The sequence below is a fragment of the Heptranchias perlo genome, chromosome 9 (assembly GCF_035084215.1).
Source record: "Heptranchias perlo isolate sHepPer1 chromosome 9, sHepPer1.hap1, whole genome shotgun sequence".
Lineage (NCBI taxonomy): Eukaryota > Metazoa > Chordata > Chondrichthyes > Hexanchiformes > Hexanchidae > Heptranchias > Heptranchias perlo.
Window position 1 is genome coordinate 74,645,623 of NC_090333.1, and position 27,215 is coordinate 74,672,837.

Sequence of the window (27,215 nt, forward strand, 5' to 3'; positions counted from 1 at the left end):
ACTCAAACTGCAAGCCATTGTCAACTATCCTGTACATTATATACTGCTATAGTGTGAGACATTACACTGTACAATGTAAAGTTACAATATCTTACTGCAAGAACATCTACATCACACTCCCCATTCATTGCAGTTAGTATTAAAGGTTAGATTGTCATTCTCTATCCAGCAACTAAAAAGGAACAACAAATGTGCTAAGATATATCTTAATCAGGTTTTAAAATAAATTTGTCAGACTAACTGCCAACTAAAACATGTCTACACCAGCTCCACATTGGATCGTGCAGGTTTATAATCGGGATATATTAAACCATTTCCACCCGTTTTTAACCCTCGCACTACTGAGCTCATCCTCACCACCTTCCTTTGGATCGCTCAGTACAGCTCCCACTGTTCTAACAACCAGGATGACAATGCAGCTTGTACACTGTTAGAGATCTAGAGATCTACTCATGTTAAACTTTGGCATCACAAGGAGCTTGTACATTGAGAGCATCTACTTATGTTAACCTTTGACATTACAATATCCTACTACACATCTTACATTTGCAATGTATCAGCTTGAGTTTGTCAAGTTTGAGATGTCCCATTAACACCTAAGTGCTGTTTATGTGAAATTGTTTCACAGTTTAACATAATTTGTTGGCACTAAACAGAATGTAGCCAAATGGTTAGGGAGGTGGTTCAGGGCCAGAAAGCTAGGAGTAAGGTGTAAATGGATCTTTTTCTGATTGGCAGGATGTGGATACTGGTATGTCCCAGGGACCTGTGCTGGGGCATACCAGTATCCACTGATATAATGGGCATAGGCACAGGGGAATGACACTGAAGTTTGCTGATGATACTAAATTAGGAGGAATGGAAAAATGTGAGAAAGTATGCAGGAGACCGTAGGCAAGTTTGTGAGGGGGCAGATAGGTGGCAGATGCAGTTCAATGGAGAAAGATGTGAAATAGTACATTCTGGGAAAAAGAATAATGAAGAAAGAGTAAGTTTCTTGACAGAGAAATCTAAATCTTTAAAAGTAGGAGTGCAGGTACAAGAGGCCATAAGATGGCAAATGAGATTCTTGGTTTTAAACAAAGGGACGTTCAATATAAAAGCAAGCTTGTGATTTTAAAATTGTACAATTAATTGATTAGGCCATAGTTGGAACATTGCGTGCAATTCTGGGCGCCCTACTAGAGGAAAGATATTAGAGCTATGGATCAGGAAAGGTTCACCAGAGTGAAACCAGGAATAAAATTCGAGTTATGAAATAAAGCTGGAAAAACAGAGAAGGGAGAACTGATAGAGGATTTCAAAACTCTGAAGGTTTGATTGTAATGAACCTACAAGCAAGTTCAACGTAAGAACACACTATTCGAGGAACCTCCTCTCTTAAAGAGTCAGCGCTGTCCACATCCACTTCAGCCAGTCTCTCTGCAGTGGTAGGAGGTATAATTCCTCTTATCAAATTACAGGAGAATACTTGATTTTCTACATAATTTATAGCTTGCGAACAAAATTGTGAGATATGATGGTTTTGAAATCCGATTTCTGAGAATGTGATTTCATTAGCAGTTTATTAATTACATAAAAAAACAAATATTCTCTTCAACTTTGTTAATAGAGGAATTTCATTCCCTTAATATGTGTTTCCCTTCTCTCACTTAGCAGCCAAATGCATCTCAGTTAAAAACTGATCACTTTCAGGGTTACTCTTTGCCTGATAGCCCATTCCTCCCCTAAAGGTACTGACTGATGTAACGTCATGGTCCCATAGGCATCTGTTGACCGGCAGTGTCTTGCCCAAGTAGCCTTTCGTTACGTATGACCTAGATATGGAATATCAGGTGGCTATTTGACTGCAGGGAGCATCACATCACACCCAAGCCCGATTCCGTCCAGGTCTGACGTCCATTCCAGCAGGGGTCACCGGTCAGCCAATGAAGAGCAGGATCTCTGGGTGATCCTTCTCCACCACAGCCCAAGGGCACTGAGACCAAGTGTTGTGCTCACACTGTAGCCTGAGATCAGGTAACTCAACACAGAGCAGGGATCGAACTGGGAACCTTCCGTCAGCTTCAGCTACATACTGGGCAGTGGCTTTTCCAACCGAACATCTGGGAGGGGTGACTTTTCTCTGCTTTCTTTCCAATATATTTACCCAAAGGCAAATCACATTTAGATTTCAGCTCCCCCTTTTCAAGAGCTTTCCTTATTTAAAGCAAAACACTGGATCATTGTATTCTTGTACCTTGCAGTTTAGCTGGTGGATTGCAGGAGAAGACGCATTGGTTTCCAAAAGTGGTGCCTTCAGGGCAAGAGAAGCTGGCATGGTAAACATGTGACTGGTCAGGAATTCCACAGTCGATGGGGTCACAGGTCACCGTTCTGTCCCATTTTCCATACTTGCAAATGAGGGAAACCTCTGTCTGAAGGACCGAAGAGAAAAGACATTTTAATCGTTATGGACAGTCACACTTGTTAGGAGCATGAGTACAAAATGTTCTCGAAATCTTTTATCCAATAATCTAAAAGCTCATTTTCGAAAGAGCCCGAGGGAACACAAGCACAACATTGATAATTCTCAAGCAAGATGGAGGCTAAAAATATGGAATAGCCTCCCATCAAAAGTAATTATTGCATTGTTAACTCCATTAGAATGAGCTGAGCCAATCTCTGGTTAGACTGTGACTGATTATAAGGCACGGATCATCAAATATCCCATGGAACACGACAGGTCCAGTCCTGTTGGAAAAGTAACAGTGCCAAAAGTGGAATGCAACCAGACAGCAATGGATAATATAGATTGCACATCATATCCTGGACTTCTTGTTCAATTGCATTCGGTGGCTTGGGATGGATTGAAACCCAGGACACGAATGATCTGTTTAACCCTGCTCATCTCCGTCTTTCTGACCTTCCCAATATACTGTCCTGAAAATACAATGCCCCTAATCTTTCTACACAAAGAGAGATTTTTAAAAAACGTGGCTTGGGTGGGTCAGTAGCAGAATCTTTGAGTTGTGATACTGGTCTATTCTCACAGTAGGGGATCACCTGGTCCCTTGCTAACATTCTCTAGATTCCTTCTCGCATGTTGTGAGGAAAGCAGAGACGTTATGATGTTTGGATTAGCATATCAGAGGAAGGAAAGGGAGATAAACATCTGGAACGTAAGAACAGAAGTAGGCCATTCAGCCCCTCGAGCCTGTTCCGCCATTCAGTTAGATCCTGGCTGATCTGTATGTTATCGCCATCCACCTGCATTAGTTCCGTATCCCTTAATACCCTTGCCCAACAAAAATCTATCAATCTATCAGTTTTGAAATTTTCAATTGACCCCCCCAGTCTGAACAGCTTTTTGGGGAGAGAGTTCCAGATTTCCACTCCCCTTTGTGTGTAGAAGTGCTTCCTGACATCACCCCTGAATGGCCTAGCTCTAATTTTAAGATTATGCCCCCTTGTTCTGGACTCCCCCATCAGAGGAAATAGTTTCTCTCTATTTACCCCATCAAATCCTTTAATCATCTTAAACACCTCAATTACATCATCCCTTAATCTTCTATACTCAAGGGGATACAGGCCTTGTCCATGCAACCTGGCCTCATAATTTAACCGTTTAAGCCCCGGTATCATTCTGGCAAAACTGTGCAGCACCATCTCCAAGGCCAATATATCCTTCCTGAGATGCGGTGCCCAGAACTGAACGCAGCACTCTAAATGGGGTCTAACCAGAGCTTTATATTACCGTAACATAACTTGCACCCCTTTGTATTCCAGCTCCCTTGAAATAAAGGCTAATATTTCATTAGCCTTCTGAATGATTTTTTTGAACCCGTCCACTAGCTTTTAGTGACTTCTGTACTTGTAAAGCCCTTAGAATTCCAATGGCTATGGTCTTTCCTGTTGAATCCTATTATATAAAATTCCCAAAACAACATTAAATGTTCCACCATGTGCTGAGATAAACATTTCACATTGTGATGATAGTGCATTTTCAAATTCAAATCACTTTTGTGTAAAACATAAGTTTTTGTTGAATTTATTTTGGTTTTTCTTTTGATGGATTTGCAAAATGAATGATTAACTCAACTGAGGTACAAAGATTTTAAAACGGTCTGGGTTTTTTTAATCTACAGTTCATAGAAGGACTGATCCAAACAACATTTCTTGGCAAATCACATCGGCATTTATCAAGATTCAGCTCACTCACTTCAAAAACTATTAGCTGCTCACTGCCACTCTGGCATATCTGCCCTTTATCAGAATGATCAACTTAAAAACACAAAGGAATTGTTTTCCTATTGTGAATCCTAGATGAAGAGCCAAGACCCATAATGAAAAGAGGAATGAAAACCAGATCAACTGCTTGCCCAAAAGCCTGTAGACCATATCAGGGAAAGAGACCTGAAGGTAGAGGCTACCACAGTTCTAAGGACCTAGGAAAGAATGAGTAATGGGAAAAGATTGTGCAATGTTCTTGATCTTAACAAGACGAGTCTGCAGGGAGGATTGCTGTATCAGTTTGTTACCATACACTATACAGGTCCACTTGCCACCTGCCAGCTGTACAGCTAATTGAGGAATATTCTTCGAACACTGCCCTGTGGACTTGAATTTACAATTGTTTTTAACAATTCTACTTGCAAAAAAAAAATTGTGAAATTATCAATTTTAGGCCAAAGCCTGGATACATACAGTGCGTATTCTGTAAGAAGATCTTTCCTGTAGCTTTCCAAAGAACTATCAACCTGAAAGGTTCCAGGACAGCGAAAGCAGAAATACCTTACATTGCCAAGTCCGTAATTAACTCGAAGTAATCCCATTCACTTTCGTCTTTTGCTGATCACAGTCACAATGATCAGTGTTGGACTCATCAGTCATCACAGCATCAAAGTCTTCACCAAGATCAAAGGTCAAGCACAAGGCTTTGTAGGTCAGTATGTAGGCAGTGACAGGGGCTGTTTAATTGGTAATAACAACTTTCACTCTGGTCCAGTAGGGACTAGCTTCCTGTACATTATATCAATGAGCATCAGCTGCAACATCAGTGCTTTGTACCGATGATGGCGATACGTTGTTAGCAGATGCACCTGAGGATCGAGTGCACTCTATTCACCATCTTGAACAATGGGTTAATGTCAGTGGGAGCTTCCAAATACTGTATTAAAGCCTTGCATGGATCAACCGGGGACTTCAACGGTAATCACTGGAAAATACAATGGGCACCCGATTGGCATGAACCTCAACATGGTAAGATGCTTGAGGAAGAGGAGAATAACACTTTGGTCTTCAACAACAGGAAACTCCCAGTGCGGGTAAAGCTTGTGGTGTGGAGACATGTGACCCAAGAGTTCTTCACAGCTCAGAATTCCTAGGCCTGAAGTGGAAGGGTTTCTTCCAGCCTATGTGCAAAATCCCAGGCTGAGAAGTACATTTGAGGCTAAAAAAACAACACAGCTGCAGAGGGGGACAGTTCAAGTCTACACTGACCTGTCACTATGAGCCCTGGATGGCGAGTCAGCCTAATGGGTGTCATGTCTCTTTGCAAAAGTCTGGATTATGCTGTTGGTGAAGAATGAGCCTGGTATGTAGGCAATGGACTTGGGCCTCTAGAACATTAAGATGGCCGGCAAAGTGCAAGCTGCCCTGTATAGGTCCTTCTACCATGCTGAAACGTCTTGAAGACTTGGGATGACAGCTGCTGGAAGGCATTACCTGGAAGTGTGTAAGAGAGCATGCACACATGTATCCAAGGGGTCAGTGCCTACCATGATTGGGTTGCAGAGTCAAGCTGCTGGGCCCCTCATCTAGTATTAGTTAAGGTTCTATCCCCCAGAATGGCACCTTACCCCAGACTTAAGGTCATATTGCATTACTCCGTCTCTCAACAGAAATTCATTGTGATTCCTTTTGATATCAGGAACTGTATAACACCTACCTGAAGAGGACCAAGGGGTTTGCCGCATACGGTCTTCAAAGAGAATCCTCTCGCACAGGCCACATGACATTCCACTTGCACATTGTTGCCCACAGTGCAGTTCACGGTCGCGTGAGTTACTAACAATGTTTCACAATGGTCTTGACCACAGGAACATCGTGCACAGCTGTAACAGAGATGGGGAATGATGGGTTAATCTAAAATCCCAAGCTGAGATTTTACAAGATGGATTGTTTCTATTTGGTTCATTTGATGAAAGGTGGGACGTGATAACTGAACATTGAAACACAGTACTAGAGGCAAAGGAAATAAGTTTGGTTTGCTGGTTTGGAGGGTTAAGTAAGACAAAGGCCAAAGTAATAAATTGGAGAAGGGCTGATTTTATGGGGATGAGAATGGAACTTGGGAAAATAAACTGGAAAATTTACTGACAAACAAAGAAATAGAACAGCAGTGGGAAACATTTAAAATGGTGATCAATAGAGTCCAGGAGAAATATATCCCACTAAAAAGCAAGAATAAGCTAGCCAGTAATGACACAGCATGGATGAATAAAGAAATAAGTGCAAAATTGAAACTAAAGAAAAAGGCATACACTGAGTACATGGACAATAAAGGAGAGGATGATAAAGGGAATATGAAAAGGTTAGGATAGAAGTCATAAAAAACAATTAGGAAGGCAAAGAGAAACTACGAAATTGAATTATCAAGGAATATAAAAAGAAATAGTAAAGTATTCTACAGTCACATAAATAACAACAGAAAATTCAGGATAGGGATAGGGCCACTGAGGGATAAACTCACAGGTAATGACAGTGAAATGGCAGAAATATTAAATAATTACTTTGCCTCAGTATTTACCAGGGAGACTAACATGGTGGGCATGACATTAGAAGAGGAGATCAAAAAAGATATAAAGACATTGAAGATTGAAATGGGGGAGATAATTGATAAACTAATCAAACTTAGAGAGGATAAAACCCCTGGTCCAGATGGATTGCATCTATGCATGTTAAAAGAAGTTTGAAGAGAAGCATTATTACATATATATAAAAATTCATTAGAAAAGTGAATAGTGCCAGAGGACTGGTGGACAGCTAACGTGATTCCTGAATTTAAAAAGGGAGATAGAACAACTCCAGGGAACTATAGACCAGTTAGCTTAACGTCGGTGGTAGGAAAGATAATGGAATCTTTACTCAAAGATGGAATAGAAAAACATCTAGAAACTGAAAATATAATAAATAGCCAGCATGGATTTCATAAGGGAAAGTCATGTTTGACCAACCTTATTGAATTCTTTGAAGAAATAACAGAAAGGGTAGACAAGGGTAATGCAGTAGATGTAATATATTTGGATTTTCAAAAGGCCTTCGATAAGGTATCACATAATAGATTCATGACTAAGGTCAGAGCATGCGGAGTCAGGGGGTAAGTGGCAGAATGGATAGTAAGCTGGCTACAAAACAGTAAAGGGATAGTTACTCAGACTGGCAAAAGGTGGGAAGTGGTGTTCCACAAGGATCGGTGCCGGGACCACTGTTGTTCACCATTTACATAAACGATTTGGGCTCGGGAGTCAGAAGTACAATTTCAAAATTTGGGATGACACCAAATTTGGGGGTATAGTTAATACAGAGGAGGACTGTGACAAAATACAGGAAGACATCAATAAACTTGCAGAATGGGCATGTAATTGGCAAATGAATTTCAATATAGGTAAGTGTGAGGTGATGCATTTTGGTAGGAAGAATAAGGGGGCCACATACACATTGGAAAATAAGAGTTTAAATGGGGTAGAGGAGCAAGGGATCTGGGGGTAAAGATACACAAATCACTAAAAGTAGCGACGCAGGTTAATAAGGCCATAAAAAAGCAAACACGGCATTGGGATTCATTTCTAGAGGGATAGAATTGAAAGGCAGGGAAGTTATGTTAAACTTGTTTGGAACCTTGGTTGGACCACTCTTGGAGTATTGTGCACAGTTCTGGTCTCCATATTATAAAAAGGATATAGAGGCATCGGAGAGGGTGCGAAAAAGATTTACTAGGATGATACCAGAACTGAGAGGTTATACCTATTAAGAAAGATTGAACAGGCTGGGGCTCTTTTCTCTAGGAAAGAAAAAACTGAGGGGTCACCTGATAGAGGTCTTTAAGATTATGAATGGTTTTGATAAGATAGACGTAGAGAGGGTGTTCCCACTTGCGAGGGACACCAGAACTAGGGGCCATAAATATAAGATAGTCACTTATAAATCAAATAGGGAATTCAGGAGAAACTTCTTTGCCCAGAGAGTGGTTAGAATGTGGGACACACTACCACATGGAGCAGTTTAGGCGAAAAACATAGATGCATTTAAGGGGAAGCTAGATAAGCATATGAAACAGAAGGGATCAGAAGGATATGTTGATAGGATTAGATGAAGAAGGGTGGGAGATGGCTCGTGTGGAGCATAAACACCGGCATGGACCTATTGGGCCGAATGGCCTGTTTCTGTGCTATACATTCTTTGTAATTCTATGTTAGTGAAAGCAACACAAATCAGCACTTAGCTGCTGTTGGCCTCATATTTGTGTTCCAGTAGTGAAATGGAAAGCTAGTGTTAAGCTGCATACTGACTCTAACCAAATGGAGTCAACAGTAACAGATTCAGATCAAATAGGAAGCCATTCATTTCTGACAGGTTACATTTATTTAAATTGCTGGCTGAAATAAAGGATGGATTTACTGAACTCTGCATCACTTCTTTTCTTAAAGGTTGAGTCCGTGGGACTGGTTTGTGCAATGCATTAGACACTGGCCTTTTACCTTTGGGATCTAGGTTTAAATCCAACCCAGGCTGATGGGATGATCATCTCCTCTATCTGTTGGCTGGAAGGGTCCTTTATAAAATTAATTTGGGCAGTCTCAATCCAGTTCACAGAGGGACTAGACACCTAGCAAAAATGCCTTTAACACAGCACTAAATTGGAAACCTCACTAAGAAAGGCCACAGATGATTGGTGTGAGAAATGGAAAAAATGTTTCATATCTCGAGAGTTCTTCAGGCACTTATTGCAGCAGAGTAGTGGAGTAATATTCTGCATCCAACCCTTACTATGCCTGACCTGGAAATACTCGATGCTGACACAAGGTGCCCAAAGTGCTCCATTGGCTAACAGGTCTTCACTGTGGAGTATTAAAAAGGGTTCAAGTATAAAGTCTTACAGCTGTGAGTACAATAGTAGTACCTTTGCTTGTGTTTCTTGTATCCCTCTCGCTCTGCACAGTTGGACATGGCAAGAGAAGTGAAGCGACTGTATGTGCGCATAGCCACCCCAGAGACAGCTATAAGTGGTGAGGACAAGTTCATCAACATTGATGCCGTCTTATAGAAGGGGAGGCTGAGGTTGTGAGTGACATTTATGACCAGTGGGTTCCTCTGGCAGTTCAGCTCATGGGCACCTGGAATCCAACAAGACAAGTACATTAGAGGGGAAGGCAACCAGAGTGAAAAGAAACATGCAGTGTTCATTTTATCCTCTTCATCTTTGATGATGGAAAGGCTTCCAGAAAATGGTCATTTTGATTCAACCTCCCTGAACATTAAAGTCAAGTATACAGATCCAGTTAGTCCTGATTGACTGGCTGATGGATGAGTATTTCCTACTGCAATGGCTGTTATCTTTGATACCGTTACTAATACTACGATTTGTTTTCTTTTCCCTTTCTCCCCTCCCAGTCTGAAGGTGTTGATGTCTTGTCGGGGTGTGCAAGAATGGGCTCCAAGCTTCCTTCTATTTCTGAGTTCCACACAGAAACCTTACATCATTTGTTTTCTCCCATTGGTGTTTTACACATACGCTAGCTTTGGGACGAGCTTTGAGTGTTGTGGTAGTCAGCTCCTGTGAGGAGGTGTTAGTCTCCAGTAAGCAGACCCATCAGACATGGGGCTGAGTCTAAGGAGATCTTTGGAAGGTCATTAAACCTTCACTGATGCAAAACTAGCTTACTTGACAACGACAAAGAGACTTAACGCATGTTCTAGATTTTTTCCTGTACATTTCTTTTCTTCCTTTCTGCCTGGGCACTATGATTTGGTCAAGAGGCTATGGGTAGGCTGGTCCGAGGCTTCTGCCAACGCACCTTTCCATCTGGCCTCTGGGAAGTGCTCAGAAACTCATCCAACCGGTGTTCCACTTCCGACTTCCACTCATACACTGAGCAGGCAGCCTAACACCACCCTGAAAGCCAGCAACGAGGAGATGCAACTCTACCCACAACTAATGAGGTTAAAATACCGATGGGAACTAGACTGATTGGAATGGATTATATAGGCCTCTGCCTGGAGCTGGGGTCCAGACAACCGTGAAAGAGGAGCTGAAAGGAAAGGAAGTTATAGATAGGTCGCCACATCCTACCAACAGTGACACAGCACATGGTAGCGCCAATGTGTGCCCCACATATTTAAAGGGAATGTGTACCACAATGATCTGTCCCATAAATTCTAAACATCTTTAATAGTGACACCACCACAATTGTTGATATTTCTCATTCGCCCTTTTTATTCTTTGGAATTGCTGGTTAGAAGCTGTCTGGATGCAAAGATTTTACCTAAAATACCCCTCATCAGCATGGATGAGCTTTTTTTTTTAAAAAAAAACTTTTCTCTCCAATTTTCTTCCTTCCTCTGGCAAAGGAGTTAACTCATGCTGGGATGTAGTACACCCTCCAGTACCTCACCCAAGTGCCCATTCTTCTTGGGCCAACAAGCTATTCAACTTTGGGCAGGGGCATGACAATCAAGCCTGAACCTGTCCTTGCACGTACACGTTCCAACAGCAGCGATCAGAAACCAGCAGGAATCCTTGCTCATCTTTTCCCCCTTTCTTAGTCAGGGGTTCTAAAGCCAATTGTAGTTTGTGTCAACCTTGACCCTCGCTTCTGAGTCAGAAGGTTGTAGGTTCAAGTCCCACTTCAGATACTTGAGCACAAAATCTAGGCTGACACTTCACTGCAGTAGTAAGGGAGTGCCGCGCTGACGGAGGTGCCGTCTTTCAGATGAGGCATTAAATCCAGGTCCCATTTTCCCTCTCGGATGGATGTAAAAGAACCCATAGCACTATTCAATGAGCAGGTACGTTCTCCCTACGTCCCACCCAACTCTTATCCCTCAACCTGGTAATTTATCTCAGTGCGGCCTGTGGGATCTTGCTGTGCGCAAATTTGCTGCCATGTTTCCCTACAACAGCGACTACACTTCACAAGGACTTCATTGGCTGTGAAGCACTTTGGGGATGTGCAAAGTGCCATATAAATGCAAGTTATTTCTTTCTCACTAACATCATCACCCTAGCCAAGAACAGGCAACAGACTGGGAGCTGAACTTAGGACTTTCCTGGTCCATATGACACAGTTGCACACCAGCTAGTGCATCTGCCAAGTGAGCCTTTGGGGAGTTGGAACTTATTTTTAAACTTGTACTTTTGCAGCCCTTCTGTTGCCAGTTATGTGACTGAATGAATTTAGCAATGGATTTCAAAGTGCTGTGTGAATGTTCTAAAGTAGTTCCAGCAACAGATCACTGACAGCATAAATCATTGCTCTCCACGTGCTGCTACAATGAGCCACCACGTGTTATAAAAATTGCCTTCATGCCTGAAGATGGAAGAACTTTCTGCCATTCCACTTTTAACTGCTCATTTCCTTGTGGCAAGAGGGATCGAAGGCAGAGGAAGACAAGAGGAATCCTTATTGATGCACAGACCGCACTGAACTACATCAGCAAACTTTCACTGTCTAAATGATGAGCAAGCAACCTACGCTACACTCCATATAGCAAATAGTCCTTTACTCTCCTTTAGTTACTGGACTCTGGGGCTGAAATTGGGCCGTTTAGCGCCCGTTTTTCAGGCACTACGCAGCCAACTAAGCCTTGAAAATGGGGTCCGAGATGCGCGCGCACACTTCTGACGGGAAGTGCACAGGACGCCATCTTGGTAAAGGGGCGAGCGCGCGCGGTCCTAACGACTGCTGGCAGCGTGCAGAGTAGGGAGACTATGACACGAATCTGTGTGCAACGCTGATTTAAAGGGACTGCTATTTTGGAACTCCAGACTCCATCCAGCACACCGTCTTAACCTCACACAGCTGAACACTACGTTAAACGGCATGAAGGACCCCGCCCCCCCCCAAACAGTCCTATTTAAAGGGATCATACATGAGTTACAGGTTAGTTGCTGGATTATTGCTTCTGGCTGCTGATGCATTTTACGTGTTTTTAGAGGTTTCGTATACTTGGATAAAGTTTCAATACTCTATAGGGAGTGAGCTGACTGGCTGACAGGCAACAGCAAAGGCACTGGCGTAGTGACAAGGGTGGGACAGGAATGCTGTCACCCTGAGAGAGGACAGCAGGTTCATGTTCCATGGAGTCACTGACACAAGCTGTCTCCTGTTATGCACCATCTTCTCCTACAAGAGGGAGGTGTGTCAGTGAGTGTCCTGCTAGATGATTGGGTGATGTGGCTGTCATGGTTGACTAGCTACCAGTGTGTGTGAACTGTGAGTTGTCGGTGTGAGACTTGCAACAATGCTAAGTGTGTGAGGGTGAGATAATGCGTATGTTTTGACGGTCGAGTACTGACTGAAAGAGATTGTTGGTAGGTGGGTGATGGGGGATGTGGTGCATTGAGCAGTGGATGAGGCTAGTGGTGCAGTTGGTATGATATGCCACTGGAAGCTTGAACCCACGCACCTTGACAACTCGTGTTAAATCATTGAACTTCTTCCTGCACTGCATTCATGTTCTTGGCGCTTTGCTCCTAGCTTTGACCTCCTCCCCTACTTCCTCCCATTGCCTCTTCAGCAAATGTCTGGAGGGTCTCCTGCCCCTCTGTGGATACAGGATGCCCCTCCTCCTCTCCACCTCTTGCACCAAGGCCTCCGGTGTATGATCAGAAAACCTTGGAGGACGCTATCTCTCAGGCACAGCCATTCTTCAAAGGATTACGGCACAGATTCAGTTTTGAAACAACTCCCACCACGTCTTGTAGCCACAATGCACCTCCCCTTGCGAGCCACTTGCAGTATCAGGGCCCACTGCTGATGCGGGCAGCCAATCAACAGCGCAGGTAGTGCTGGCTGCACGCAGCAATCGTTTAAAACAGCAGGCAGCATCAATGTAACGTGCTGCCTGCATCGCCATGAACGGGCGCGGGGTAATCGCGCAGCGCGATCCCCGTGTCCATTTTCAGGGGTTAACCAATTTAGCTCCCACTGTCTTTTAGAAGCTAGGACAATGCTGTATTTGCAGTAGGCCCCAGGTACATGTCAGTTTGAGGGACTTCAGTTATGTGGAGAGACTAGAGAAGCTGGGATTGTTCTCCTTAGAGCAGAGAAGGTTAAGGGGAGATTTATTGGAGGTGTTCAAAATCATGAGGGGTTTTGATAGAGTAAATAAGGGGAAACTGTAATTATTAGGGGTTTTGATAGACAGGGGGGGTTGATAACCAGAGGACACAGATTTAAGGTGGCCAAAGAACCAGAGGGGAGATGAGGAGATTTTTTTACACAGCGAGTTGTAATGATCTGGAATGTACTGCCTGAAAGGGTGGGGGAAGCAGATTCGATAGTGACTTTCAAAAGGAAAAATTTGCAGCAATATGGGGAAAGAGCAGGGGAGTGGGACTAATTGGATAGCTCTTTCAAAGAGCTGGCACAGGCACGATGGGCTGAATGACCTCTTTCTGGACTGTATGATTCTATGATTCTGTGTAAGGGGTCCTCAGAAGTGTGGCAATATTTGCGGGAGCTCCTCCACACAGATATATTTAAAAACATCAGAGAGAAATATAGTGAGGATAAGTGATATGTTACGCAGTGTTATAGCGAGGAATCTGTACTACATGCCTAAATCAAGAGTGATTGTGAGCACAGTGTAGTATATTAGAGTGTGTGTATGATGTATCAGAAAATGCTTAAGTAAGTTATGTCAGAGTGTGTTAAAGAGAGGGAATAGGGTAGATTAGAGTTTGTTACAGCGAGGGAATGAGGTATCTCTGAGGTTGCTATAGTGAGAAAGTGGGGTAAGTTAGAGTGAGGGGTACATTAGAGAGTGTTACAATAAGGGACTGCATATATCAAGGGGGTGTTAGAGAGAGAGAGAGTAGGGTAGATTAGAGTGTATTACGAGGAACTGAGATATATTAGAAGGTGCCACAGTGAGGGACTGACCTATAACACCAGCTTGGACCAGTTGGGCTGAATGGCCTATTTCTGTGCTGTACATTCTATGTAAGAGGGTGGTATACATAAGAGATTATTATGAGGGACTAGATATATACAAAGTAGTAACAAAGAGGGAGCGGGGTGTTTGAGAGAATAGTGTAGTGAGGGAGTGTGGTGAAGTTGAGAGTGGTAAATCTGACAGTGGTAAATTAAGGGAGAATGGTATGTCAGTGTGGTATAGTGAGTGAATGTGGTATATCAGAGGGCGTTACATGGAGGGAGTGTGGTATATCAGTCTTACGCCTTATATTAAATTAATCCAGTTGGTCCAGTTTTGGTCTCCTCACATGGTGGGTCATATTAAGGCTTTGGAAAGGGTGCACAGGAGGGTCACTAGATTAATTCCCAGATAAAAGCATCTTAGTTAATAAGATAGCCTCAAAGAGCTGGGTCTCTACACTTTAAAGATGTGTAGACTTGGGGCGATTTGATCGAGGTTTATAAGATGATGAAGGGACTAAATTGTCTTTGCGTAGACAATTTGTTTCAGCTAAATAGGTTAGGGAGGACATGGGGTCACAAGCTCAAGTTATGAAAAGGCAGAACGAGGTTAGATGTCAGGAGGTGGTTCTTTTCCCAGAGAACAGTGGACCTGTGGAACAGGTTGCAAGCCAGTACACTGAACACTGATTCGCTGAGTTCCTTTAAGGGAGAGTTGGACCTGTTTCTGGCTGAGTCGGAGATCACCTCGTACAAAAAGTAGGTAAAGTACAAATTAATCAGGGCTGGAGTCATCTCCTGGAGCAGTTCCCATCGCCTAAGGCGGTTGGAGATGAATTTTCCATATTTTTTCCTGAATTGCTCTGGGTTTTTAATCTGAGTGTGGTGAGAGTGACCGAGATCAGATGGTGCAACAGGGAGGGACATCAGAGAATGTTACTGTGAGGGAGTGGGGTATATCAGAGAATGTTACAGAGAGGGAGTGGGGTATATCAGAGAATGTTACAGAGAGGGAGTGGGGTATATCAGAGAATGTTACTGTGAGGGAGTGGGTTATATCAGAGAATGTTACTGTGAGGGAGTGGGGTATATCAGAGAATGTTACTGTGAGGGAGTGGGGTATATCAGAGAATGTTACTGTGAGGGAGTGGGGTATATCAGAGAATGTTACTGTGAGGGAGTGGGGTATATCAGAGAATGTTACTGTGAGGGAGTGGGTTATATCAGAGAATGTTACTGTGAGGGAGTGGGTTATATCAGAGAATGTTACTGTGAGGGAGAGGGGTATATCAGAGAATGTTACTGTGAGGGAGAGGGGTATATCAGAGAATGTTACTGTGAGGGAGTGGGGTATATCAGAGAATGTTACTGTGAGGGAGTGGGGTATATCAGAGAATGTTACAGAGAGGGAGTGGGTTATATCAGAGAATGTTACTGTGAGGGAGTGGGGTATATCAGAGAATGTTACAGAGAGGGAGTGGGGTATATCAGAGATTGATACTGTGAGGGAGTGGGGTATATCAGAGAATGTTACTGTGAGGGAGTGGGGTATATCAGAGAATGTTACAGAGAGGGAGTGGGTTATATCAGAGAATGTTACTGTGAGGGAGTGGGGTATATCAGAGAATGTTACAGAGAGGGAGTGGGTTATATCAGAGAATGTCACTGTGAGGGAGTGGGTTATATCAGAGAATGTTACTGTGAGGGAGTGGGGTATATCAGAGAATGTTACTGTGAGGGAGTGGGGTATATCAGAGATTGATACTGTGAGGGAGTGGGGTATATCAGAGAATGTTACTGTGAGGGAGTGGGGTATATCAGAGAATGTTACAGAGAGGGAGTGGGTTATATCAGAGAATGTTACTGTGAGGGAGTGGGGTATATCAGAGAATGTTACAGAGAGGGAGTGGGTTATATCAGAGAATGTCACTGTGAGGGAGTGGGTTATATCAGAGAATGTTACTGTGAGGGAGTGGGGTATATCAGAGAATGTTACTGTGAGGGAGTGGGGTATATCAGAGAATGTTACTGTGAGGGAGTGGGTTATATCAGAGAATGTTACTGTGAGGGAGTGGGTTATATCAGAGAATGTTACTGTGAGGGAGTGGGTTATATCAGAGAATGTTACTGTGAGGGAGTGGGGTATATCAGAGAATGTTACTGTGAGGGAGTGGGGTATATCAGAGAATGTTACTGTGAGGGAGTGGGTTATATCAGAGAATGTTACTGTGAGGGAGTGGGTTATATCAGAGAATGTTACTGTGAGGGAGTGGGGTATATCAGAGAATGTTACTGTGAGGGAGTGGGTTATATCAGAGAATGTTACTGTGAGGGAGTGGGTTATATCAGAGAATGTTACTGTGAGGGAGTGGGTTATATCAGAGAATGTTACTGTGAGGGAGTGGGGTATATCAGAGAATGTTACTGTGAGGGAGTGGGGTATATCAGAGAATGTTACAGTGAGGGAGTGGGTTATATCAGAGAATGTTACCGAGAGGGAGTGGGGTATATCAGAGAATGTTACTGTGAGGGAGTGTGGTATATCAGAGAATGTTACTGTGAGGGAGTGGGGTATATCAGAGAATGTTACTGTGAGGGAGTGGGGTATATCAGAGAATGTTACTGTGAGGGAGTGGGGTATATCAGAGAATGTTACTGTGAGGGAGTGGGGTATATCAGAGAATGTTACTGTGAGGGAGTGGGGTATATCAGAGAATGTTACTGTGAGGGAGTGGGGTATATCAGAGAATGTTACTGTGAGGGAGTGGGGTATATCAGAGAATGTTACTGTGAGGGAGTGGGGTATATCAGAGAATGTTACTGTGAGGGAGTGGGTTATATCAGAGAATGTTACTGTGAGGGAGTGGGGTATATCAGAGAATGTTACCGAGAGGGAGTGGGGTATATCAGAGAATGTTACTGTGAGGGAGTGGGGTATATCAGAGAATGTTACTGTGAGGGAGTGGGGTATATCAGAGAATGTTACCGAGAGGGAGTGGGGTATATCAGAGAATGTTACTGTGAGGGAGTGGGTTATATCAGAGAATGTTACTGTGAGGGAGTGGGGTATATCAGAGAATGTTACTGTGAGGGAGTGGGTTATATCAGAGAATGTTACTGTGAGGGAGTGGGGTATATCAGAGAGTTTTACTGTGAGGGAGTGGGTTATATCAGAGAATGTTACTGTGAGGGAGTGGGTTATATCAGAGAGTTTTACTGTGAGGGAGTGGGTTATATCAGAGAATGTTACTGTGAGGGAGTGGGTTATATCAGAGAATGTTACTGTGAGGGAGTGGGTTATATCAGAGAATGTTACTGTGAGGGAGTGGGGTATATCAGAGAATGTTACTGTGAGGGAGTGGGTTATATCAGAGAGTTTTACTGTGAGGGAGTGGGTTATTTCAGAGAATGTTACTGTGAGGGAGTGGGTTATATCAGAGAATGTTACTGTGAGGGAGTGGGAAATATCAGAGAATGTTACAGAGAGGGAGTGGGGTATATCAGAGATTGTCACTGTGAGGGAGTGGGTTATATCAGAGAATGTTACAGAGAGGGAGTGGGGTATATCAGAGAATGTTACTGTGAGGGAGTGGGTTATATCAGAGAATGTTACTGTGAGGGAGTGGGGTATATCAGAGAATGTTACTGTGAGGGTGTGGGTTATATCAGAGAATGTTACTGTGAGGGAGTGGGGTATATCAGAGAATGTTACTGTGAGGGAGTGGGGTATATCAGAGAATGTTACCGAGAGGGAGTGGGGTATATCAGAGAATGTTACTGTGAGGGAGTGGGTTATATCAGAGAATGTTACTGTGAGGGAGTGGGTTATATCAGAGAATGTTACTGTGAGGGAGTGGGGTATATCAGAGAGTTTTACTGTGAGGGAGTGGGTTATATCAGAGAATGTTACTGTGAGGGAGTGGGTTATATCAGAGAGTTTTACTGTGAGGGAGTGGGTTATATCAGAGAATGTTACTGTGAGGGAGTGGGTTATATCAGAGAATGTTACTGTGAGGGAGTGGGTTATATCAGAGAATGTTACTGTGAGGGAGTGGGGTATATCAGAGAATGTTACTGTGAGGGAGTGGGTTATATCAGAGAGTTTTACTGTGAGGGAGTGGGTTATTTCAGAGAATGTTACTGTGAGGGAGTGGGGTATATCAGAGAATGTTACTGTGAGGGAGTGGGAAATATCAGAGAATGTTACAGAGAGGGAGTGGGGTATATCAGAGATTGTCACTGTGAGGGAGTGGGTTATATCAGAGAATGTTACAGAGAGGGAGTGGGGTATATCAGAGAATGTTACTGTGAGGGAGTGGGTTATATCAGAGAATGTTACTGTGAGGGAGTGGGGTATATCAGAGAATGTTACTGTGAGGGTGTGGGTTATATCAGAGAATGTTACTGTGAGGGAGTGGGGTATATCAGAGAATGTTACTGTGAGGGAGTGGGTTATGTCAGAGAATGTTACTGTGAGGGAGTGGGGTATATCAGAGAATGTTACTGTGAGGGAGTGGGTTATATCAGAGAGTTTTACTGTGAGGGAGTGGGTTATATCAGAGAATGTTACTGTGAGGGAGTGGGTTATATCAGAGAATGTTACTGTGAGGGAGTGGGGTATATCAGAGAATGTTACTGTGAGGGAGTGGGTTATATCAGAGAGTTTTACTGTGAGGGAGTGGGTTATATCAGAGAATGTTACTGTGAGGGAGTGGGTTATATCAGAGAATGTTACTGTGAGGGAGTGGGGTATATCAGAGAATGTTACTGTGAGGGAGTGGGTTATATCAGAGAATGTTACTGTGAGGGAGTGGGTTATATCAGAGAATGTTACTGTGAGGGAGTGGGAAATATCAGAGAATGTTACTGTGAGGGAGTGGGTTATATCAGAGAATGTTACAGAGAGGGAGTGGGTTATATCAGAGATTGTCACTGTGAGGGTGTGGGTTATATCAGAGAATGTTACAGAGAGGGAGTGGGTTATATCAGAGAATGTAACTGTGAGGGAGTGGGTTATATCAGAGAATGTTACAGTGAGGGAGTGGGGTATATCAGAGAATGTTACTGTGAGGGAGTGGGGTATATCAGAGAATGTTACTGTGAGGGAGTGGGTTATATCAGAGAATGTTACTGTGAGGGAGTGGGGTATATCAGAGAATGTTACAGTGAGGGAGTGGGTTATATCAGAGAATGTTACTGTGAGGGAGTGGGGTATATCAGAGAATGTTACTGTGAGGGAGTGGGTTATATCAGAGAATGTTACTGTGAGGGAGTGGGGTATATCAGAGAATGTTACTATGAGGGAGTGGGGTATATCAGAGAATGTTACTGTGAGAGAGTGGGTTATATCAGAAAATGTTACTGTGAGGGAGTGGGTTATTTCAGAGAATGTTACTGTGAGGGAGTGGGGTATATCAGAAAATGTTACTGTGAGGGAGTGGGTTATATCAGAGAATGTTACTGTGAGGGAGTGGGGTATATCAGAGAATGTTACTGTGAGGGAGTGGGTTATATCAGAGAATGTTACTGTGAGGGAGTGGGGTATATCAGAGAATGTTACCGAGAGGGAGTGGGGTATATCAGAGAATGTTACTGTGAGGGAGTGGGGTATATCAGAGAATGTTACTGTGAGGGAGTGGGTTATATCAGAGAATGTTACTGTGAGGGAGTGGGTTATTTCAGAGAATGTTACTGTGAGGGAGTGGGTTATATCAGAGAATGTTACTGTGAGGGAGTGGGGTATATCAGAGAATGTTACCGAGAGGGAGTGGGGTATATCAGAGAATGTTACTGTGAGGGAGTGGGTTATATCAGAGAATGTTACTGTGAGGGAGTGTGGTATATCAGAGAATGTTACTGTGAGGGAGTGGGTTATATCAGAGAATGTTACTGTGAGGGGGGAGGGTATATCAGAAAATGTTACTGTGAGGGAGTGGGTTATTTCAGAGAATGTTACTGTGAGGGAGTGGGTTATATCAGAGAATGTTACTGTGAGGGAGTGGGGTACATCAGAAAATGTTACTGTGAGGGAGTGGGTTATTTCAGAGAATGTTACTGTGAGGGAGTGGGTTATATCAGAGAATGTTACTGTGAGGGAGTGGGTTATATCAGAGAATGTTACTGTGAGGGAGTGGGGTACATCAGAAAATGTTACTGTGAGGGAGTGGGTTATTTCAGAGAATGTTACTGTGAGGGAGTGGGTTATATCAGAGAATGTTACTGTGAGGGAGTGGGGTATATCAGAGAATGTTACTGTGAGGGAGTGGGTTATATCAGAGAATGTTACTGTGAGGGAGTGGGGTATATCAGAGAATGTTACTGTGAGGGAGTGGGGTATATCAGAAAATGTTACTGTGAGGGAGTGGGTTATATCAGAGAATGTTACTGTGAGGGAGTGGGTTATATCAGAGAATGTTACTGTGAGGGAGTGGGTTATATCAGAGAATGTTACTGTGAGGGAGTGGGTTATATCAGAGAATGTTACTGTGAGGGAGTGGGTTATATCAGAGAATGTTACTGTGAGGGAGTGGGTTATATCAGAGAATGTTACTGTGAGGGAGTGGGTTATATCAGAGAATGTTACTGTGAGGGAGTGGGGTATATCAGAGAATGTTACTGTGAGGGAGTGGGTTATACCAGAGAATGTTACTGTGAGGGAGTGGGTTATATCAGAGAATGTTACTGTGAGGGAGTGGGGTATATCAGAGAATGTTACTGTGAGGGAGTGGGTTATATCAGAGAATGTTACTGTGAGGGAGTGGGTTATATCAGAGAATGTTACAGTGAGTGAATGGGGTATATCAGAGAATGTTACTGTGAGGGAGTGGGGTATATCAGAGAATGTTACAGTGAGTGAATGGGGTATATCAGAGAATGTTACTGTGAGGGAGTGGGGTATATCAGAAAATGTTACTGTGAGGGAGTGGGGTATATCAGAGAATGTTACTGTGAGGGAGTGGGTTATATCAGAGAATGTTACTGTGAGGGAGTGGGGTATATCAGAGAATGTTACCGTGAGGGAGTGGGGTATATCAGAGAATGTTACTGTGAGGGAGTGGGGTATATCAGAGAATGTTACTGTGAGGGAGTGAGGTATATCAGAGAATGTTACTGTGAGGGAGTGGGGTATATCAGAGAATGTTACTGTGAGGGAGTGGGTTATATCAGAGAATGTTACTGTGAGGGAGTGGGTTATATCAGAGAATGTTACTGTGAGGGAGTGGGTTATATCAGAGAATGTTACTGTGAGGGAGTGGGTTATATCAGAGAATGTTACTGTGAGGGAGTGGGGTATATCAGAGAATGTTACTGTGAGGGAGTGGGGTATATCAGAAAATGTTACTGTGAGGGAGTGGGGTATATCAGAGAATGTTACTGTGAGGGAGTTGGTTATATCAGAGAATGTTACTGTGAGGGAGTGGGTTATATCAGAGAATGTTACTGTGAGGGAGTGGGTTATATCAGAGAATGTTACTGTGAGGGAGTGGGTTATATCAGAGAATGTTACTGTGAGGGAGTGGGGTATATCAGAGAATGTTACTGTGAGGGAGTGGGTTATATCAGAGAATGTTACTGTGAGGGAGTGGGTTATATCAGAGAATGTTACTGTGAGGGAGTGGGTTATATCAGAGAATGTTACTGTGAGGGAGTGGGTTATATCAGAGAATGTTACTGTGAGGGAGTGGGTTATATCAGAGAATGTTACTGTGAGGGAGTGGGTTATTTCAGAGAATGTTACTGTGAGGGAGTGGGTTATATCAGAGAATGTTACTGTGAGGGAGTGGGTTATTTCAGAGAATGTTACTGTGAGGGAGTGGGTTATATCAGAGAATGTTACTGTGAGGGAGTGGGGTATATCAGAGAATGTTACAGTGAGGGAGTGGGGTATATCAGAGAATGTTACAGTGAGGGAGTGGGGTATATCAGAGAATGTTACTGTGAGGGAGTGGGGTATATCAGAGAATGTTACAGTGAGTGAATGGGGTATATCAGAGAATGTTACTGTGAGGGAGTGGGTTATATCAGAGAATGTTACTGTGAGGGAGTGGGTTATTTCAGAGAATGTTACTGTGAGGGAGTGGGTTATATCAGAGAATGTTACTGTGAGGGAGTGGGGTATATCAGAGAATGTTACTATGAGGGAGTGGGTTATATCAGAGAATGTTACTGTGAGGGAGTGGGTTATATCAGAGAATGTTACTGTGAGGGAGTGGGTTATATCAGAGAATGTTACTGTGAGGGAGTGGGTTATTTCAGAGAATGTTACTGTGAGGGAGTGGGTTATATCAGAGAATGTTACTGTGAGGGAGTGGGTTATATCAGAGAATGTTACTGTGAGGGAGTGGGGTGTATCAGAGAATGTTACTGTGAGGGAGTGGGGTATATCAGAGAATGTTACTATGAGGGAGTGGGTTATTTCAGAGAATGTTACTGTGAGGGAGTGGGTTATATCAGAGAATGTTACTGTGAGGGAGTGGGGTACATCAGAGAATGTTACTGTGAGGGAGTGGGTTATATCAGAGAATGTTACTGTGAGGAAGTGGGTTATATCAGAGATTGTCACTGTGAGGGAGTGGGTTATATCAGAGATTGTCACTGTGAGGGAGTGGGGTATATCAGAGAATGTTACTGTGAGGGAGTGGGTTATATCAGAGAATGTTACTGTGAGGGAGTGGGGTATATCAGAGAATGTTACTGTGAGGGAGTGGGTTATATCAGAGATTGTCACTGTGAGGGAGTGGGGTATATCAGAGAATGTTACTGTGAGGGAGTGGGTTATATCAGAGAATGTTACTGTGAGGGAGTGGGGTATATCAGAGAATGTTACTGTGAGGGAGTGGGGTATATCAGAGAATGTTACTGTGAGGGAGTGGGTTATATCAGAGAATGTTACTGTGAGGGAGTGGGGTATATCAGAGAATGTTACTGTGAGGGAGTGGGTTATATCAGAGAATGTTACTGTGAGGGAGTGGGTTATATCAGAGAATGTTACTGTGAGGGAGTGCGGTATTTCAGAGAATGTTACTGTGAGGGAGTGGGTTATATCAGAGAATGTTACTGTGAGGGAGTGGGGTATTTCAGAGAATGTTACTGTGAGGGAGTGGGTTATATCAGAGAATGTTACTGTGAGGGAGTGGGGTATATCAGAGAATGTTACTATGAGGGAGTGGGTTATATCAGAGAATGTTACTGTGAGGGAGTGGGTTATATCAGAGAATGTTACTGTGAGGGAGTGGGTTATATCAGAGAATGTTACTGTGAGGGAGTGGGTTATATCAGAGAATGTTACTGTGAGGGAGTGGGTTATATCAGAGAATGTTACTGTGAGGGAGTGCGGTATTTCAGAGAATGTTACTGTGAGGGAGTGGGTTATATCAGAGAATGTTACTGTGAGGGAGTGGGGTATTTCAGAGAATGTTACTGTGAGGGAGTGGGGTATATCAGAGAATGTTACTGTGAGGGAGTGGGGTATATCAGAGAATGTTACTGTGAGGGAGTGGGTTATATCAGAGAATGTTACTGTGAGGGAGTGGGGTATATCACAGAATGTTACTGTGAGGGAGTGGGTTATATCAGAGAATGTTACTGTGAGGGAGTGGGGTATTTCAGAGAATGTTACTGTGAGGGAGTGGGGTATATCAGAGAATGTTACTATGAGGGAGTGGGTTATATCAGAGAATGTTACTGTGAGGGAGTGGGGTATATCAGAGAATGTTACTGTGAGGGGGGAGGGTATATCAGAGAATGTTACAGTGAGTGAGTGGGGTATATCAGAGAATGTTACTGTGAGGGAGTGGGTTATATCAGAGAATGTTACTGTGAGGGAGTGGGTTATATCAGAGAATGTTACTGTGAGGGAGTGGGTTATATCAGAGAATGTTACTGTGAGGGAGTGGGTTATATCAGAGAATGTTACTGTGAGGGAGTGGGTTATATCAGAGAATGTTACTGTGAGGGAGTGGGGTATTTCAGAGAATGTTACTGTGAGGGAGTGGGGTATATCAGAGAATGTTACTATGAGGGAGTGGGTTATATCAGAGAATGTTACTGTGAGGGAGTGGGGTATATCAGAGAATGTTACTGTGAGGGGGGAGGGTATATCAGAGAATGTTACAGTGAGTGAGTGGGGTATATCAGAGAATGTTACTGTGAGGGAGTGGGTTATATCAGAGAATGTTACTGTGAGGGAGTGGGTTATATCAGAGAATGTTACTGTGAGGGAGTGGGTTATATCAGAGAATGTTACTGTGAGGGAGTGGGTTATATCAGAGAATGTTACTGTGAGGGAGTGGGGTATATCAGAGAATGTTACTGTGAGGGAGTGGGGTATATCAGAGAATGTTACTGTGAGGGAGTGGGTTATATCAGAGAATGTTACAGTGAGGGAGTGGGGTATATCAGAGAATGTTACTGTGAGGGGGTGGGGTATATCAGAGAATGTTACTGTGAGGGAGTGGGGTATATCAGAGAATGTTACTGTGAGGGGGTGAGGTATATCAGAGAATGTTACTGTGAGATCGTGCGGTATATCAGAGAGTTTTACTGTGAGGGAGTGGGTTATATCAGAGAATGTTACTGTGAGGGAGTGGGGTATATCAGAGAATGTTACTGTGAGGGGGTGAGGTATATCAGAGAATGTTACTGTGAGATAGTGCGGTATATAGAATCATAGAATCATAGAAGTTACAACATGGAAACAGGCCCTTCGGCCCAACATGTCCATGTCGCCCAGTTTATACCACTAAGCTAGTCCCAATTGCCTGCACTTGGCCCATATCCCTCTATACCCATCTTACCCATGTAACTGTCCAAATGCTTTTTAAAAGACAAAATTGTACCCGCCTCTCCTACTGCCTCTGGCAGCTCGTTCCAGACACTCACCACCCTTTGAGTGAAAAAATTGCCCCTCTGGACCCTTTTGTATCTCTCCCCTCTCACCTTAAATCTATGCCCCCTCGTTATAGACTCCCCTACCTTTGGGAAAAGATTTTGACTGTCGACCTTATCTATGCCCCTCATTATTTTATAGACTTCTATAAGATCACCCCTTAACCTCCTACTCTCCAGGGAAAAAAGTCCCAGTCTGTCTAACCTCTCCCTGTAAGTCAAACCATCAAGTCCCGGTAGCATCCTAGTAAATCTTTTCTGCACTCTTTCTAGTTTAATAATATCCTTTCTATAATAGGGTGACCAGAACTGCACACAGTACTCCAAGTGTGGCCTCACCAATGCCCTGTACAACTTCAACAAGACATCCCAACTCCTGCATTCAATGTTCTGACCAATGAAACCAAGCATGCTGAATGCCTTCTTCACCACCCTATCCACCTGTGACTCCACTTTCAAGGAGCTATGAATCTGTACTCCCAGATCTCTTTGTTCTATAACTCTCCCCAACGCCCTACCATTAACGGAGTAGGTCCTGGCCCGATTCGATCTACCAAAATGCATCACCTCACATTTATCTAAATTAAACTCCATCTGCCATTCATCGGCCCACTAGCCCAATTTATCAAGATCCCGTTGCAATCCTAGATAACCTTCTTCACTGTCCACAATGCCACCAATCTTGGTGTCATCTGCAAACTTACTAACCATGCCTCCTAAATTCTCATCCAAATCATTAATATAAATAACAAATAACAGCGGACCCAGCACCGATCCCTGAGGCACACCACTGGACACAGGCATCCAGTTTGAAAAACAACCCTCCACAACCACCCTCTGTCTTCTGTCGTCAAGCCAATTTTGTATCCAATTGGCTACCTCACCTTGGATCCCATGAGATTTAACCTTATGTAACAACCTACCATGCGGTACCTTGTCAAAGGCTTTGCTGAAGTCCATGTAGACCACGTCTACTGCACAGCCCTCATCTATCTTCTTGGTTACCCCTTCAAAAAACTCAATCAAATTCGTGAGACATGATTTTCCTCTCACAAAACCATGCTGACTGTTCCTAATTAGTCCCTGCCTCTCCAAATGCCTGTAGATCCTGTCCCTCAGAATACCCTCTAACAACTTACCCACTACAGATGTCAGGCTCACTGGTCTGTAGTTCCCAGGCTTTTCCCTGCCGCCCTTCTTAAACAAAGGCACAACATTTGCTACCCTCCAATCTTCAGGCACCTCACCTGTAGCGGTGGATGATTCAAATATCTCTGCTCGGGGACCCGCAATTTCCTCCCTAACCTCCCATAACGTCCTGGGATACATTTCATCAGGTCCCGGAGATTTATCTACCTTGATGCGCGTTAAGACTTCCAGCACCTCCCTCTCTGTAATATGTACACTCCTCAAGACATCACTATTTATTTCCCCAAGTTCCCTAACATCCATGCCTTTCTCAACCGTAATTACCGATGTGAAATATTCATTCAGGATCTCACCCATCTCTTGTGGTTCCGCAAATAGATGACCTTGTTGATCCTTAAGAGGCCCTACTCTCTCCCTAGTTACTCTTTTGCCCTTTATGTATTTGTAGAAGCTCTTTGGATTCACCTTTGCCTGATCTGCCAAAGCAATCTCATATCCCCTTTTTGCCTGTGGGTTATATCAGAGAATGTTACTGTGAGGGAGTGGGGTATATCAGAGAATGTTACTGTGAGGGAGTGGGTTATATCAGAGAATGTTACTGTGAGGGAGTTGGGTATATCAGAGAATGTTACTGTGAGGGAGTGCGGTATTTCAGAGAATGTTATTGTAAGGGAGTGGGTTATATCAGAGAATGTTACTGTGAGGGAGTGGGGTATATCAGAGAATGTTACTGTGAGGGAGTGGGTTATATCAGAGAATGTTACTGTGAGGGAGTGGGTTATTTCAGAGAATGTTACTGTGAGGGAGTGGGGTATATCAGAGAGTTTTACTGTGAGGGAGTGGGGTATATCAGAGAATGTTACTGTGAGGGAGTGGGTTATTTCAGAGAATGTTACTGTGAGGGAGTGGGGTATATCAGAGAATGTTACTGTGAGGGAGTGGGTTATATCAGAAAATGTTACTGTGAGGGAGTGGGTTATATCAGAGAATGTTACTGTGAGGGAGTGCGGTATTTCAGAGAATGTTACTGTGAGGGAG

General features: G+C 43.4%; 1 protein-coding gene across 1 annotated transcript in view; it reads right to left on the bottom strand.

Moving 5' to 3' along the window:
* pappa2 (pappalysin 2) overlaps nucleotides 1–27,215 on the bottom strand; it is a 565,518-nt gene that overhangs the window by 159,936 nt on the left and 378,367 nt on the right. Inside the window, exons 13-15 of the mRNA XM_067990736.1 lie at nucleotides 9,164–9,377; nucleotides 5,930–6,095; nucleotides 2,240–2,417 (exon numbers count right to left, since the gene is read on the bottom strand). Of these exons, the coding sequence (XP_067846837.1) occupies nucleotides 2,240–2,417; nucleotides 5,930–6,095; nucleotides 9,164–9,377 (558 nt within the window). The remainder of the gene's footprint in view (nucleotides 1–2,239; nucleotides 2,418–5,929; nucleotides 6,096–9,163; nucleotides 9,378–27,215) is intronic.